This window comes from Palaemon carinicauda, chromosome 42, assembly GCF_036898095.1.
Source record: "Palaemon carinicauda isolate YSFRI2023 chromosome 42, ASM3689809v2, whole genome shotgun sequence".
In the NCBI taxonomy this organism is placed as follows: Eukaryota; Metazoa; Arthropoda; class Malacostraca; order Decapoda; family Palaemonidae; genus Palaemon; species Palaemon carinicauda.
Window position 1 is genome coordinate 54,148,408 of NC_090766.1, and position 14,607 is coordinate 54,163,014.

The following is a 14,607-nucleotide window of genomic DNA, read 5'->3' on the forward strand; positions in this document are numbered from 1 at the left end:
AATACATGTAATGCACATTACATATAATGTATAATACATATACGTAATACATGTAATGCACATTACATATAATGCATAATACATTTCACATAGGAACATTTAACTTTAAGAATGTGAATATTTTAATTCGATGGGGGAATCGTTAAACTAGTTGGGCAAAAAAAAAAAAAAATAATAATAATAAAAAAAAAAGTAAAAATTCACGCAAATGTCTTACTTTCCTGTATATAAAAGTTAAAGGTTAAATGTGTCTGGTTTCAGTTCCAGTTCCATCACAATAGATACTTACCAGAACGTCAGCTGGGCAAGCTGAAGCCCCCTCAATGTGGTGCTCTACCACCGCAGTGGCCTCCCCCTGTAAACAGCTTAAACTCACAGTTCCGGGCGGGGATCGATCTGCTGTCATGCGAATGCTAGGCGCGAACGCGTTGCCACTGTACTAGACAGGAGGCTATTTACGTTATTTTCGAAGAAACTTTAATCTCCTGTCCAATATTCTAAGTGTACTTTGCATATAGTATAAGCCAATAGGTTAGTGGCATAATTACCATAAATAAATTGGAGTTTTGAATGATAGGTATTATTCAAATTACACTATACCATAAGTCATCGAGTCTACTACGTTAAGGGAGACTATCATGTCACTATAAGTGAAGAGAAGGCATTAATACTAATTCACAAACAACATATTTTTATAATGGGAAAAAAAAATATGTATATTTAGTTATTTCCCTCCCTTAAACCACATTTCGTAGAAAGTATCAATTACCCCTTAAATTTTGATGAAATAATTATGGAAATATTTTACCAGCACCTTCATGACCAAATATCTGGAAAAATACATCAAATACAACTAAATTCATGAAACCTGTTTATGAATTATGATGAAGAATAAGTAGTTATTCACAATATAACCGAATAGAGTGGTCTATCCAAACGAACATGAGTAAGGTGGTTAAATCATACTGATTAATTATAGTAATAAAGACATCAGAATCTTTTACAAAGTCTACTAATAATAAACACAGCTAAGGTAAAGAACTATATTTAGGATAAGATCGAAGATTAGTTAGCTGGTGTCGTATGGCAACTATTGGATATTCAATTGTCTGGTTATGACATCACCATTGAAATTTAACGAGTTAATATATAATTTCAACCAGGCTTGCCAGAAGTTTGGCTTATTTTTCTTTTTTTCTTTTTTTGTACAGTGGTTGGCCTTAAGAAATATGAAAAAGGCGGGTCTTAAATACCATATATTTGGCCTTTTTCTAATAATGGGTTGTCCTTTTAAAGCTTCTGTTGATTAGAAGTTGGCCTTTTTCATTTAAAAAACCTGGCAAACCTGATTTAAACAGTAAAAAAATGAAAATAAATAAATACTCTAGCGTTCTATTTAGCTCAGTCTAACGGTGATATTTACATAAAACACTGAATATTAGTCGTTGTTGTAGCTTCACATCAATGGATTACAGAATGAAATAATTCATCCTACTCCTTCAGACGTCTAATAACTCCCACTATGAGCAAATCTTAACCAACAATTCATGCAATAATTAATTCTAATGTTCTCTATAAACATATATCACTGAAATACTTTCAAGTGAAAAGGTCTGCATCTGGTAAGCAAATGAATCAACTTATACCTTTAAAACCTAGAAAAGATTCTTAACAGCCTCGTAGCAAGAGCGTTTAAAAACTGGAAATGTTTTACCTCGTATTCGCTACCTCATCCTCACCTGTGATTGGTTGATGATCACTTCTCCACTAGCTGACGTCATTAATAGTTGCTAAGAATTATATTTTTGAGAGAAGAAACGTATTTTAAATTATAGTACTGTTAGTGTTAACACATGATTTAATCTCATCTGTAAATTTTCTAACTATACGTGTTTTGAATTTAGAAAATAATAAGGTATTAACATGCAAATAAAGCCATAAATATAAAACTAGCTGAAAACATAATTTGAAGTCACTATTTTCAAGACGAACGCAGCTGGATGATGGTAAAATGCTATATTAATTTATACTAAAATAAGCCTAATGAAATTATAATTTTATAAAAATTTAAATTTTCATAAATTTAATTCATTAAAAAAATAGATACTATGACTAAAAATGAAAATTAATCAAATAAAATTAATAGTTTCAAAGAAATAGCAAACCTTGTTGTGGCTATAATGCAAAACTTCGGCTGCTGTTATTGCTCAAAGAAAGGAATAATTAGTTAAAACAGGAGAATCTCATTATTTCATTTACATATAGTTCGATACTTTAAATACCGTGAAGCCTTTTTATAACACACGCAACATGACGAAAAGTGATGATATGGAATTGAAATATTACTATAAATTTTAATGTTTGTGCTTTAGGAAACGAAACTCTGACGTAAGCAGCATTAGTCAAATGCCATTGATATACTTACAGTCATTTGGGTTAATTCCAGTATAATGACCGAATCTATAATTTATTTACCAAAATTTAAAGTTATTCATAGATATATACACAAATTGAGTTTGCTATTCAATCGAAATATACACCAGCATTCTGTTGTATGACGTAAGTATCACTATGACGTCATAGAAGACTGTAACCAGACATCACCATTAAAATCTAACGAGTTGATGTTTGATTTCAGCAGCAAAAAAAAAAAAAAAAAAAAAAAAAAAAGAAAGACTTGTGTTCCTGTTCAGTCTAACGGTGATATTTACATATAACATTGAATATTGAATATTTGAATCTTCACACCAATGGATTACATAATGCTGAATATGATTCATCCTACTCCTTCAGACGTCGAATAACTGCCACTATGAGCAAATCTTAACCAACCATTCATATAGTGATGAATTAACGAATTCTAATGTTCTCTATAAACATATATCAGTAAAATACTTTCAAGTAAAAAGGTCTGCATCTGGTAAGCAAATGAATCAACTTATACCTTTAAAAGTTAGATAAGATTCCTAGCACTCCCGTAGCAGGAACGTTTAAAAACTGGAAATATTTTACCTCGTATTCGCTACCTCATCCTCACTTGCGATTGGTTGATGATCACTTCTCTACCTAGTGACGACATTAATAGTTGCCAAGAGTTATATTCTTGACAGAAAAAAGTATTTTAAATTCTAGTACTGTTCGTGTTAACATAGGATTTGATTTAATCTGTAAATTTTCTAACTATTCGTGTTTTGAATTTAGCAAATTATAAGGTGTTAATATACGAATAAAGCCATAAATATAAAACTAGCTGAAAATATAATTTGAAGTCACTATTTTTAAGAATGAACGCAACTGGATGGTGGTAAAAAGCTATATCGATTTACACTGAAATAAACCTAATAAAATTAGAATGTTATAAAACTATAAACTCCAGTAAATTTATATTAAAATTAATTAAATACTAAGACTAAACATACAAATTATTCAAATATAATTTAATAGTTTCAAAGAAATAACAAACCTCATTGTAGCTATAATGCAAGACTTCAGCTGCATACCGGTTGCTGTTAATGCACAAAGAAAGGAATAATTAGTTAAAAAGGAGTATTTAATTATTTCATTTACATATAGTTCGATACTTTAAATATCGTAAAATCTATATATAACACACGCGAAAGGACGAAAAGTGATGATATGGAATTAAAATATTACTAAAAATTTAATGTTTGTGGTTTAGGAAACGAAACCCTGACGTAAGCAGCACTATTCAAATGTCATTGATATAACTATAGTCATTTGGGTTAATTCCAGTATCATGACCAAATCTATAACTCACTTATCAAAATTTAAAGTTATTCATAGTTTTACAGGCAAACTGAGTTTGCTATTTCATCGAAAAGCATACCAGCATTCTATTTTATGACGTAGGTACCACTAATGACGTCATAGGAGAATGTAACCAATGAAATGACAGAAAGTTCCCGCTTTTGAAATTCAAAAAGGCGAGATTATTCTTATGGGTTTATTGGCATGAACACGAAACTCGTTAACCATACAATTCAAATGCCATAGCCTCTGTACCATGGTTTTCCACTGTCTTGGGTTAGAGTTCTCTTGCTTGAGGGTACACTCGAGCACACCATTCAATCTTATTTTTCTTTCGCTTGCTTTGTTATAGTTTTTATAGTTTATATAAGATATATTTATCTTAATGTTGTTACTCTTCTTAAAATATTATATTTTCCTCTTTTCCTTTCCTCACTGGGGTATTTTCCCCTGTTGGAGCTTCTGGGCTTATAGCATCCTGCTTTTCCAACTAAGGTTGTAGCTTAGCTAATAATAATAATAATAATAATAATAATAATAATGAGCTTTTTCAATCTTATTCACTTCAACGACATAGCTACGATGTTAGTTTTCGTTTTCCTTATGGTTATGAAAATTGGCTGAATCAATTAGTTTGTTGGGCATCAACTATTTGCCAATAATGTAAAGACGTGTTTACATAAAAGCTGATGATCAACTTAATGTTTTTTAGAAGTTTTGAAGTTGTATTTTAGGTAATACTATAACGTTAAAAATACTCAATTTAACAGTGTTACAAACACAGTTTAATTAGTCTTCAAATCATCATCATCTCCTCCTACGCCTATTGACGCAAAGGGCCTCAGTTAGATTTCGCCAGTCATCTCTATCTTGACCTTCCAAATCAACACTTCTCCATTAATCATCCCCTACTTCTAGCTTCATAATCCTCAGCCATGTTGGCCTGGGTATTCCAACTCTTCTAGTGCCTTGTGGAGCCCAGTTGAAAGTTTGGTGAACTAATCTCTTTCAGGGAGTGCAAAGAGCATGACCAAACCATCTCCATCTACCCCTCACCATGATCTCATCCACATATGGCATTCAGTAATCCCTCTTATAGTTTCATTTCTAATCATGTCCTGCCATTCAACTCCCAATATTCTTCCAAGGGCTTTGTTTTCAAATCTACAAATTCTGTTTGATATTGTTTTCATTGTTATACCCAATTATTTTTTTTAAACTAAATTTCATATTTTCGACATGATTTTGACTTATATCCAACAAGTGTCCGATAATAATGATAAAAAAGTATAAATATTTTTTATTGAAGTCTTGAAGATTATCAAGTAGTTACCTCCGCCAACGAAGTTGGAAGGAGGTTGTATTTTACCCCCTGTTTGTGTGTTTGTTTGAGAGCAGGTTCCTGGCCACAATCTTAACCCTAGAGTAATGAAACTTGCAGGGATTAACTGTTATGTAAAAAAGATAGAAATGAATTAAATTTTGGAAGGTCAAGGTAACCGTCTAGCGAAAGTTCGAGAAATAAGCTACGGCGGAGGAGATTTGCGCTGTACTGAGTAACTGAGTGCTCCTCTAGTTTGGAGATGTGTTCAAACATTTAACAAAACCGTTTCAAACTCCTATGAAAACTCTTTTAGTACCTGGCGTACATAGGGTACTCAAGTACGCTTAATGACAGCATCCTTTTGAATTAACAAGTTAATAATTCTAACATAAAACTTAGCTGTTTAACAATATTTCATATATTCAAATATCAAATAATAATCATTTCTAATTGGTACTTTTACACCAGCAGTGTACATCAAGTTATGAAATTCACCCTACTCGTGTATTATTATGGAAATAAGTGTGAATTTACCATTAAAACGTGCAAATAATACTTACAGCATCCCGTAGTTAGAGCGTTTGAATACTTGAAATTACTGATCTCTCATTGGTTACATCATCATCAGCTGTGATTGGCTGCTGCCTATGCTTCTTACTCTAGCTGTGACGTCATGAAGTTATCGTCACGTTTCACATTATGAATATAAAACATTTTTATAACTCCATTTCTTCTTTCATGTAGGTATATTATCAAATATTTCCTCTCTGTTGTATAATTTTTAATCCTTCATTTGTCAAACTTAATAAATAACAAGGTAGTATGATAAATATATATATATATATATATATATATATATATATATATATATATATATATATATACATATATATAGAATTATCTGGAAACTATGTCTTCAAGTCACTAATTTATGAATGAACGCAGCTGGAACAATAAAAAGAAAAATCTATATTTATACAAACTAATTTGATGCTAATAAATTCCTAATCTAGAAAGAATAAAGTAGTATTTTAATAAAGATTTTGAATATATAAATGATGTACCGATGAAATTAAAATTAACCAATTAGAATATAATAGTATCTAGGGAATACTTTACTAGTTAGTGGCTATAATGCTAAACTGCGGCGGAAAACCTGAGAACAAAAGAGTAACTGGCGTTGTTCCTTACGAAGAAAATAGATTTATTTTATTCAAACGCGAATTTTTTTCCCCATCTCCACATACAGTTAAGAGTTTATAGTCTTCAGATACCGAGAAAAAACAAATGATGTTAGTTTATGGCACAAATAAAACTTTCTCTGTTAGTGTTCAAGACAAATATTTACTGGCGTAAGCAGCATTCGAAGAAATAAACAAAAAAGGTTCAGACAATATTTCCCTCCCAGTCAATCATTCTGCATAGATCTTTATAGTTGTGTAATCTAGAATTAACATATGAAAATTCAGTAATTTTGTGTTAGATAATAACTTCAAAACCAAAGCAATAATACCCAAGTATATAAAATGATTATGACTCATATTGCAAGTTTAATGCAAAATAAATATGAAGATGCTGAAAAAAAAAATGAGCAATTCTTGTCTTCCTTAACAAAATGCAACAGGATCTCATGAATTGGGCTGTTCCTTACTCCCTATGGCTTGACCTTCCTTAACCTCCATGACTTTAGATTAGCCTAAAATCTAAACTAGCTACCAGAAGTTCCTAATACAGTACAATATAAAAAAAAAAATATTTAATATTGACAATAATCATATCTAATCTAACTAAGCACTGGACTTATATCCGTGCAAAGAAGATATCGTAAACCTAGGCTAAACTTTAGAAACCTAAACTAGAATGCTGATCGTTTTCCTAGGTTAGGTTAGGTGAAAACTGTCCGTAAATTCATTAAAAAAATTTACCCTAGTTAGCACCAGGTTATTATTATTATTATTATTATTATTATCAAATGCTAAGCTACAACCCTAGCTGGAAAAGCAAGATGCTATAAGCCCAGGGGCTCCAACAGGGAAAATAGCCCAGTGAGGAAAGGAAATAGGGAAAAATAAAATATTTCAAGAATAGTAACAACATTAAAATGAATATTTCCTATAAACTTTAAAAACTATAACAAAACAAGAGGAAGAGAAACTAGATACAATAGTGTGCCCGAGTGTACCCTCAAGCAAGAGAACTCTAACCCAAGACAGTGGAATACCATGGTACAGAGGCTATGACACTACCCAAGACTAGAGAACAATGGTTTGATTTTGGAGTGTCCTTCTCCTAGAAGAGCTGCTTACCATAGCTGAAGAGTCTCATCTACCCTTACCAAGAGGAAAGTAGCCACTGAAATTATAGTGCAGTAGTTAACCCCTTGAGAGAAGAAGAATAGTTTGATAATCTCAGTGTTGTTGGGTGTATGACAGAGGAGAATCTGTAAAGAATAGGCCAGGTTAGGTTAGTTGCTTCAATTTGACCAAGTTATGGCATCCTAGGTTAGGTTATGATATATCAGGGCAATCGCCCTCTGCAAATCGTTATTCATTAATAATTTTGTAATTATAATTGATTATGCTCATTAATTAAATTTTTCTGTTACCGATCTTATAATTAATGTGTTTTCGGCCATTCATTTTGTTGTAATTCACTTTTTGCTACCTTTCCTTCACACAAATACCCTGACTTTACCCTGATGTTCTGCCAAAATTTGATTATGTCCATAGTCTAAATGATGCTTAGGCTTTGAGATAAGTTATGTCTTGCATTTTGAGATTTACCTTACTCTTAAAGAGTGCATACATCGGTTATTACCTACAAATGAGTATAGCAGTAAACAGTTTGATACATTCATCTATTCTGATTGAGCCAATTAGCAGACCAATCACACGGTTATGTTACTTTGATTTATATGAAAATACCCCATGACAACAGATACTGAAGCATCAAAAATATAATTCATTAGACGCTTAATCATAATTAATCAAGATTTAATTACAAAAACAAAAGATAATATGCAAAACATAAAAAAAAAAACACCTGCTTGCCGGCTTGATATGTATAGCAGTCAGTCTGTAACAAGCCTACTACAGAGAAGGCTCGCCCTAGGCGTTCACTATGACGTCACTTTCCTTATGTCTGTTGGGAACAGCTTAACCAGTCTACCTTAAAATGTAACGTCATTGCCTAAATAAAATATTAAGACAAACATATCGTAGATTATAAGTCGTATAACGGTAAACATTCTCGTACACAATGTTGAATAGCAATATCTTTTTACCCTTAGTAGTAGGTAGTAGGTTGGCCAGGGCACCAGCCACCCGTTGAAATACTACCGCTAGAGAGTTATAGGGTCCTTTAACTGGTCAGACAGCACTAAATTGGATCCCTCTCTCTAGTTACGGATCACTTTCCCTTTGCCTGCACAAATACCGAATAGTCTGGCCTATTCTTTAGAGATTCTCCTCTGTCCTCAAACACATGACAACACTGAGATTACCAAACAATTTTTCTTCACCCAAGGGGTTAACTACTGTACTGTAATTGTCCAGTGGCTACTTTCCTCTTGGTAAGGGTAGAAGAGACTCTTTAGCTATGGTATGCAGCTCTTCTAGGAGGACACTCCAAAATCAAACCATTGTTCTCTAGTCTTGGGTAGTGCCATCGCCTCTGTACCATGGTCTTCCACTGTCTTGCGTTAGAGTTCTCTTGCTTGAGGGTACACTCGGGCACACTTTTCTATCGCATTTCTCTTCCTCTTGTTTGTTAAAGTTTTCATAGTTTATAGAGGAAATATTTATTTAAACGTTACTGTTCTTGAAATATTTTATCTTTCCTTTGTTTCCTTTCCTCACTGGGCTATTTTCCCTGTTGGAGCCCCTGGGCTTATAGCATCCTGTTTTTCCATCTAGGGTTATAGCTTAGCAAATAATAATAATAATAATAATGATAATAATAATTGGTTCTTATTTCCCAATCCTAGTATCTAATAGCAAATAGTCCAAATCGGAGAAACAATTACAAAAAGTGGTAATAATTGACTAAAAAGATTCTCTCTCTTTCTTTCTCATATAGTTTTGTAAAGTAATAAATAGATATACGAACACACACACACATATATATGTATTTATATATATATATATATATATATATATATATATATATATATATATATATATACTGTATATACATATATATATACATATATACACACATGTATATATATGTATATATATATATTTATATATATATGTATACATATGTATATATATATATATATATATATATACATACACATATGTATATATATATGTATATACATACATATATGTATACATGTGTATATATATATGCATATGTATATATATATATATATACAAGTACATACACACACACACACACATATATATATATATATATATATATATATATATATATATAACCAGACACTTGCTTTTTATCGTACATGGGAGCTTATCAAATATCCTTTTTATTATTGCAAGCATTTGATGTGTTTATCTGATCGTTTACGAATATCTATACCTTTCTCTGACAATCAAAGCCGCCCCAAACCATCGCCATATCCTCATTGCTTCAATTCCCTCTCTGGGACTCTTTATCTTGACTTATTCAGCCCCGCCCTTTAAATTAACACCTGTTATAGCAAAGGCGAGCTGCATGAAATCATCTTTATACCTCAGGTACAGTCGTCCTTCCATTTGGTCTTTGTTTGTTTAGTGGTGAAATTGTTATCAAGCCTGACTATATATATATATATATATATATATATATATATATATATATATATACACATACATGGACTCCCCTAGAGAGATTAGTTTCCTGCTATCTGATTGGTTAGAATGATCTTGTCCAACCAATCAGCGATCAGGAAACTTTTCCGAGCTAAAAGGGCAACACTGCGAGTCGGTGCAAATCTGCCTCACTACAAAGAATTGACTATAGTGTACCATATGAATGAAATGATAATGGATATGGTATTACTAGATAGACAGCAATGTTAATAGTAATATTTGAGGAAGATATTAAATCCAGGATTTTGAAAATCTAAATTGAACTAATCATTTTTCATTTAGAAGAAGCTTGATAAATTTAATGCAAATTTGTCCAGTTCTCGGTTAGACACAATACACAAATGTAAATCCTGGTTCGTACGTGCGTACGTTGACCCGCACGTACAAAGCCGTAATTTAACGTACGCGCACGCAGTCACGCACGCGTCAAGCAGCGTAATGTTATGCGCATTAGTAAAACGATGTGAGATGCAAGTGACGTATGTAAGGTATAATGACCTTCAAGTCTGAGGTATTTGATCTTCTACTTCTTCTTCTTCTTCTTCTTCTTCTTCTTCTTCCTCTTCTTCTGGAAGAAAGAATATCAGTGTTTCCAATTAATTCTAATAGCCAGGCCTTCTCCATCATGAGGCTCAATGCTACACAGTATTCTAGAAGTTTTATTCCAGCTGTGACCAAGTTGTGGAATGATCTTCCTAATCGGATAGTTGAATCAGTAGAACTTCAAAAGTTCAAAGTTGCAGCAAATGTTTTTATTTTGACCGGGCTGACGGGAGTCTTTTTATAGTTTATATATGACATATCTGTTTTGACGTTGGTAATAGTATATATATATATATATATATATATATATATATATATATATATATATATATATATATATATATATATATATATATATGACATATCTGTTTTGACGTTGTTACTGTTTTTAGAATGATTTATTGTTAATTTGTTCTCATCATTTATTTATTTCCTTATTTCTTTTCCTCAGTGGGTTATTTTTCACCATTGGATCCTTTGGCCTTATAGCATCTTGCTTTCCCAACTAGGGTTGTAGCTTGGGTAATAATAATAATAATAATAATAATGATAATAATAATAATGATAATAATAATAATAATATCTGTCTCTATCAAGATACGGGAATCGAACGCCCATTCAAATAGATCACCAGCTAGGGACGTATCTAATAGGTTGCCACAGGCCTATTTTTTTTATCCTTTATTTGGAAATACACATTTACAATCTTATAATTTACCACATATATACATCATAGTAAATTTACATGAATATTTTTTTTTATTTTACATATACTGTATTTACAATTGCAGTTTTACTATTTATCTAAATATGTTTATAAGTATAAAAATATATCAACTCAAATACCCTTTTTAATATAATTTTTAAACCCTATTCTATTTACATTAAACGTATTTATCATTCTGATTTTAATATATTTGAGTAATTGCGGGTCAGTACTTGAAAATCCTAAGTATCTTCTCATCCACATTCCTGCAATAAAATCCGCTATTGAGACCATTGCCGTATTTTCATAATTCTTTGAATCTGCTTCAAAATCTAACTTTAAAATCCTTAACCTATTACTAGTTTTCAAAAACAAAGGGCCTCACTATTCATAAAAGGTGAGAGTGCTTACAGGATGGAAAGGAACAGAAAGTGGAGGGGACGATGAGCTGTTGATGGGCACTTTATTCAAATATATGAACCTATTAACATTGTGGTAGTTCCATGCACGGGATGTTCGTGTTTGATAAAGGAGATAACGGAAAGATGAGCCCTTAATTCAAGATATCATTTAGTGTCCGTTTTCTATTGCTTGCTTATATTCATTCTCCGTTTTCCGTTGCATAGCCGTGACTAGAGAACCGTGTTTACTTACAAGCGGAAATAAACACGATAAAATACAGTTATTTCTCTAATTCTAAAACAAAACATTATATATATTTTAATGAGAGGAAAGTGAAAGGCAAGGCCGCCCGTGGTAGAGAGGGAGAGGAAGAGGATAGGATGTCAAGAGAGGCAGTGAGGCATCCACTTCTTATCAAGGAGGAGTTTCCGCTCATTCACATGAACAACGAAAGTTAACAATACGGTTGCGTCTCTCTCTCTCTCTCTCTCTCTCTCTCTCTCTCTCTCTCTCTCTCTCTCTCTCTCTCTCTCTCTCTCTCTCTCTCTCAATATGTTAGCTTTTATACACACACACACACACACACACATATATATATATATATATATATATATATATAGAGAGAGAGAGAGAGAGAGAGAGAGAGAGAGAGAGAGAGAGAGAGACGTGATATTTATACTGTATACATATATATGAATATCCACATATACACATACAATATGTATAAAACTCCCATTTACATTATATATATATATAGAGAGAGAGAGAGAGAGAGAGAGAGAGAGAGAGAGAGAGAGAGAGAGAGAGAGAGAGAGAGAGAGAGAAGTTCAGTGTTAAGTTCTTTCGTATTCAATCGTATATTAAAGTAGAAATGACAAGAAACTATAAAAAATTTAAGATGTGAGCAAAGGAAGAAACTATAAAAGATGAATGGTTGAAGGGTAACTTAAAAAAGGCCATCCACTATAAACTGGCTTATTTTTGCCACAGCTAAAATCTACATACCGGATGTATAAAACTTAAAAGAATTACAACCATCTGTGACCTTAAGGCCACACCACAATATATTTTTATTGAATTTCTTTTCGAATAATTACGATATTGAACTAAATTCGACACCCTTTCATTAATCTCTGAAGAAACTCATTCCCTCTTTTATAAGTTGAAAGCAATTATCAGTTGACTTGTGACAAGGTCTTTTAGTAAAATAGTTTTTTACATGTTTGAAGTTTTTTTCTGAAACGAAAGATATCTGCGGAAACTTTGAAGGACACAGATTTAGAGTCGTTTTTCTTCTAAAAATCTCTGTGATTAAATGTTTTCTTCTCTTGATAATACAGCACTGTCTGCAATCCATTCTAGGTTCGAAATTTTTGTGGATTGATCTATGCCAGAGTGGTATTATTCCTAAAGGACCCATATATGTGGTAAAATGTTACAGAGAATGAAAGGTCTTCAGACAGTTTCTATCTAACCAAGACGAAGTTAAAAAATCAAAACAATTTCTGGACGTCTTATGTACAAATGAAAGCACTGGAATATCCTTTTAAATTTGCATAATTTAAGTCTTACCTCACAGCTATTGCGGCTGCATCATAAGTTGATGCCTCTTTGCATACAATTGTCTTACTGAGGAAGGCGGAAACGAGTGAATTTTATGAAAGTGGGCCCGTTGAATGTTACGCCACATTTCCAAGGCCACCTGCCCACTTTCCCTTTCAGATTGAAGAAAGTCGAACTACAGCATTAGGAAGCTCATGATGCAATACCAAAGAGTACATCAGATAATGCACTACCAGGATGTCAACATTATTATAGTACATATAATACATCACAGACAATGCGCCTATGAAAAGGATTAGCAGAAAGTTCACCACAGGGGTGCACTATTAGAAATTTCACCACGGAAAATACATTAGCAAAAAGTTCATCATCAGAAAGTTCATCACAGAAGTTGCACCAACAGAAAGTGCACAAGCCACAAGCCAACCAACAGAAAGTCCACCGCATGCAGTGCACCACCAAAAATAATCCGCCACGGAAGGTTATCACTAGAAAATGCATCAGCAGAAAGTCCACCACAGACGTTGCACCACCGAAAAGTGAACCAGGCGAAAGTCAACCAATAGAAAGTCCACCAGCCAAAAGTCAACCAACATAAAGTCCACCTCAAAAGGTGTAACCTCAGAAAGTACACCACTAGAAGGTCCACAACCAGAAAGTCCACAAGAGAAGTTAACCCACTAGAAAATGCATCATCAGAGAGTCAGTTCAGTCCAGTCAACAGAAAGACCCCCACACAAGGTATGCTACCAGAAAGTCTACCATAGAAGGTGCATCACTAGAATGTACACGCTGGAAAATCCACCTCAGACGGGGTACTGTAAAAAAAGTGCGCACCAGAAAGTATCAACCAACAGAAAGTGAAATATTGGAAGGTACACCAACAAAAAGTGCATCAACAGGAAGTTGAGCATAAAAAAAAAAAAAATACAAAAAGAACGCAACACCGGAAAGTGGACTGTTAGAAAATATATAACTATGCACATGAATGCATATATAAAATCATTACAGATACTACAGAAAACAAGCGTTTTATAGTAAGTTGCCAATAGACACTATACTAAATTCGTTAACACTTTAAATTTTTAACATTGTTAAAAATCCACAACTGCCCCAGAATGGCAATGGTAAAATCTATAAGTGCCACAAACATGAAATTTTACCATATAATCACCAACAAGGGCCACTGACAGTTTCTTAGACTAGCATAGATAAGGAAATGCTATCGAACAAACTTCGTAAGACGATAAAGAAACAATCTAATGGAAGCGAAGCTTTCATTCAAGGAATAACAATACTATACTATAAACAATGGCTAAACAACCAGTTATTTACTTGATGTTAATAATGGAATATACAAGAATATAAAAGTTCTTTATTATGACGGCAGATTCTGATTTCTACTATTCTCACTTTGTTCTATTCGGTGGTCCAAAAACAATAAGAAATAAAAAAAATAAAAAATAAAATGGCTCTTTTTCGAA

At 32.7% G+C, this 14,607-nt stretch overlaps 2 protein-coding genes across 6 annotated transcripts in view; both read left to right on the top strand.

Moving 5' to 3' along the window:
• The window catches only part of LOC137633161 (salivary glue protein Sgs-3-like), a 28,267-nt gene extending 14,546 nt beyond the window's left edge, over nucleotides 1–13,721 (top strand). Inside the window, exon 4 of the mRNA XM_068365318.1 lies at nucleotides 13,527–13,721. Within this exon, the coding sequence (XP_068221419.1) occupies nucleotides 13,527–13,721 (195 nt within the window). The remainder of the gene's footprint in view (nucleotides 1–13,526) is intronic.
• Nucleotides 1–14,607, top strand: part of LOC137632797 (uncharacterized) — a 93,127-nt gene that overhangs the window by 10,294 nt on the left and 68,226 nt on the right. The window lies entirely within an intron of this gene.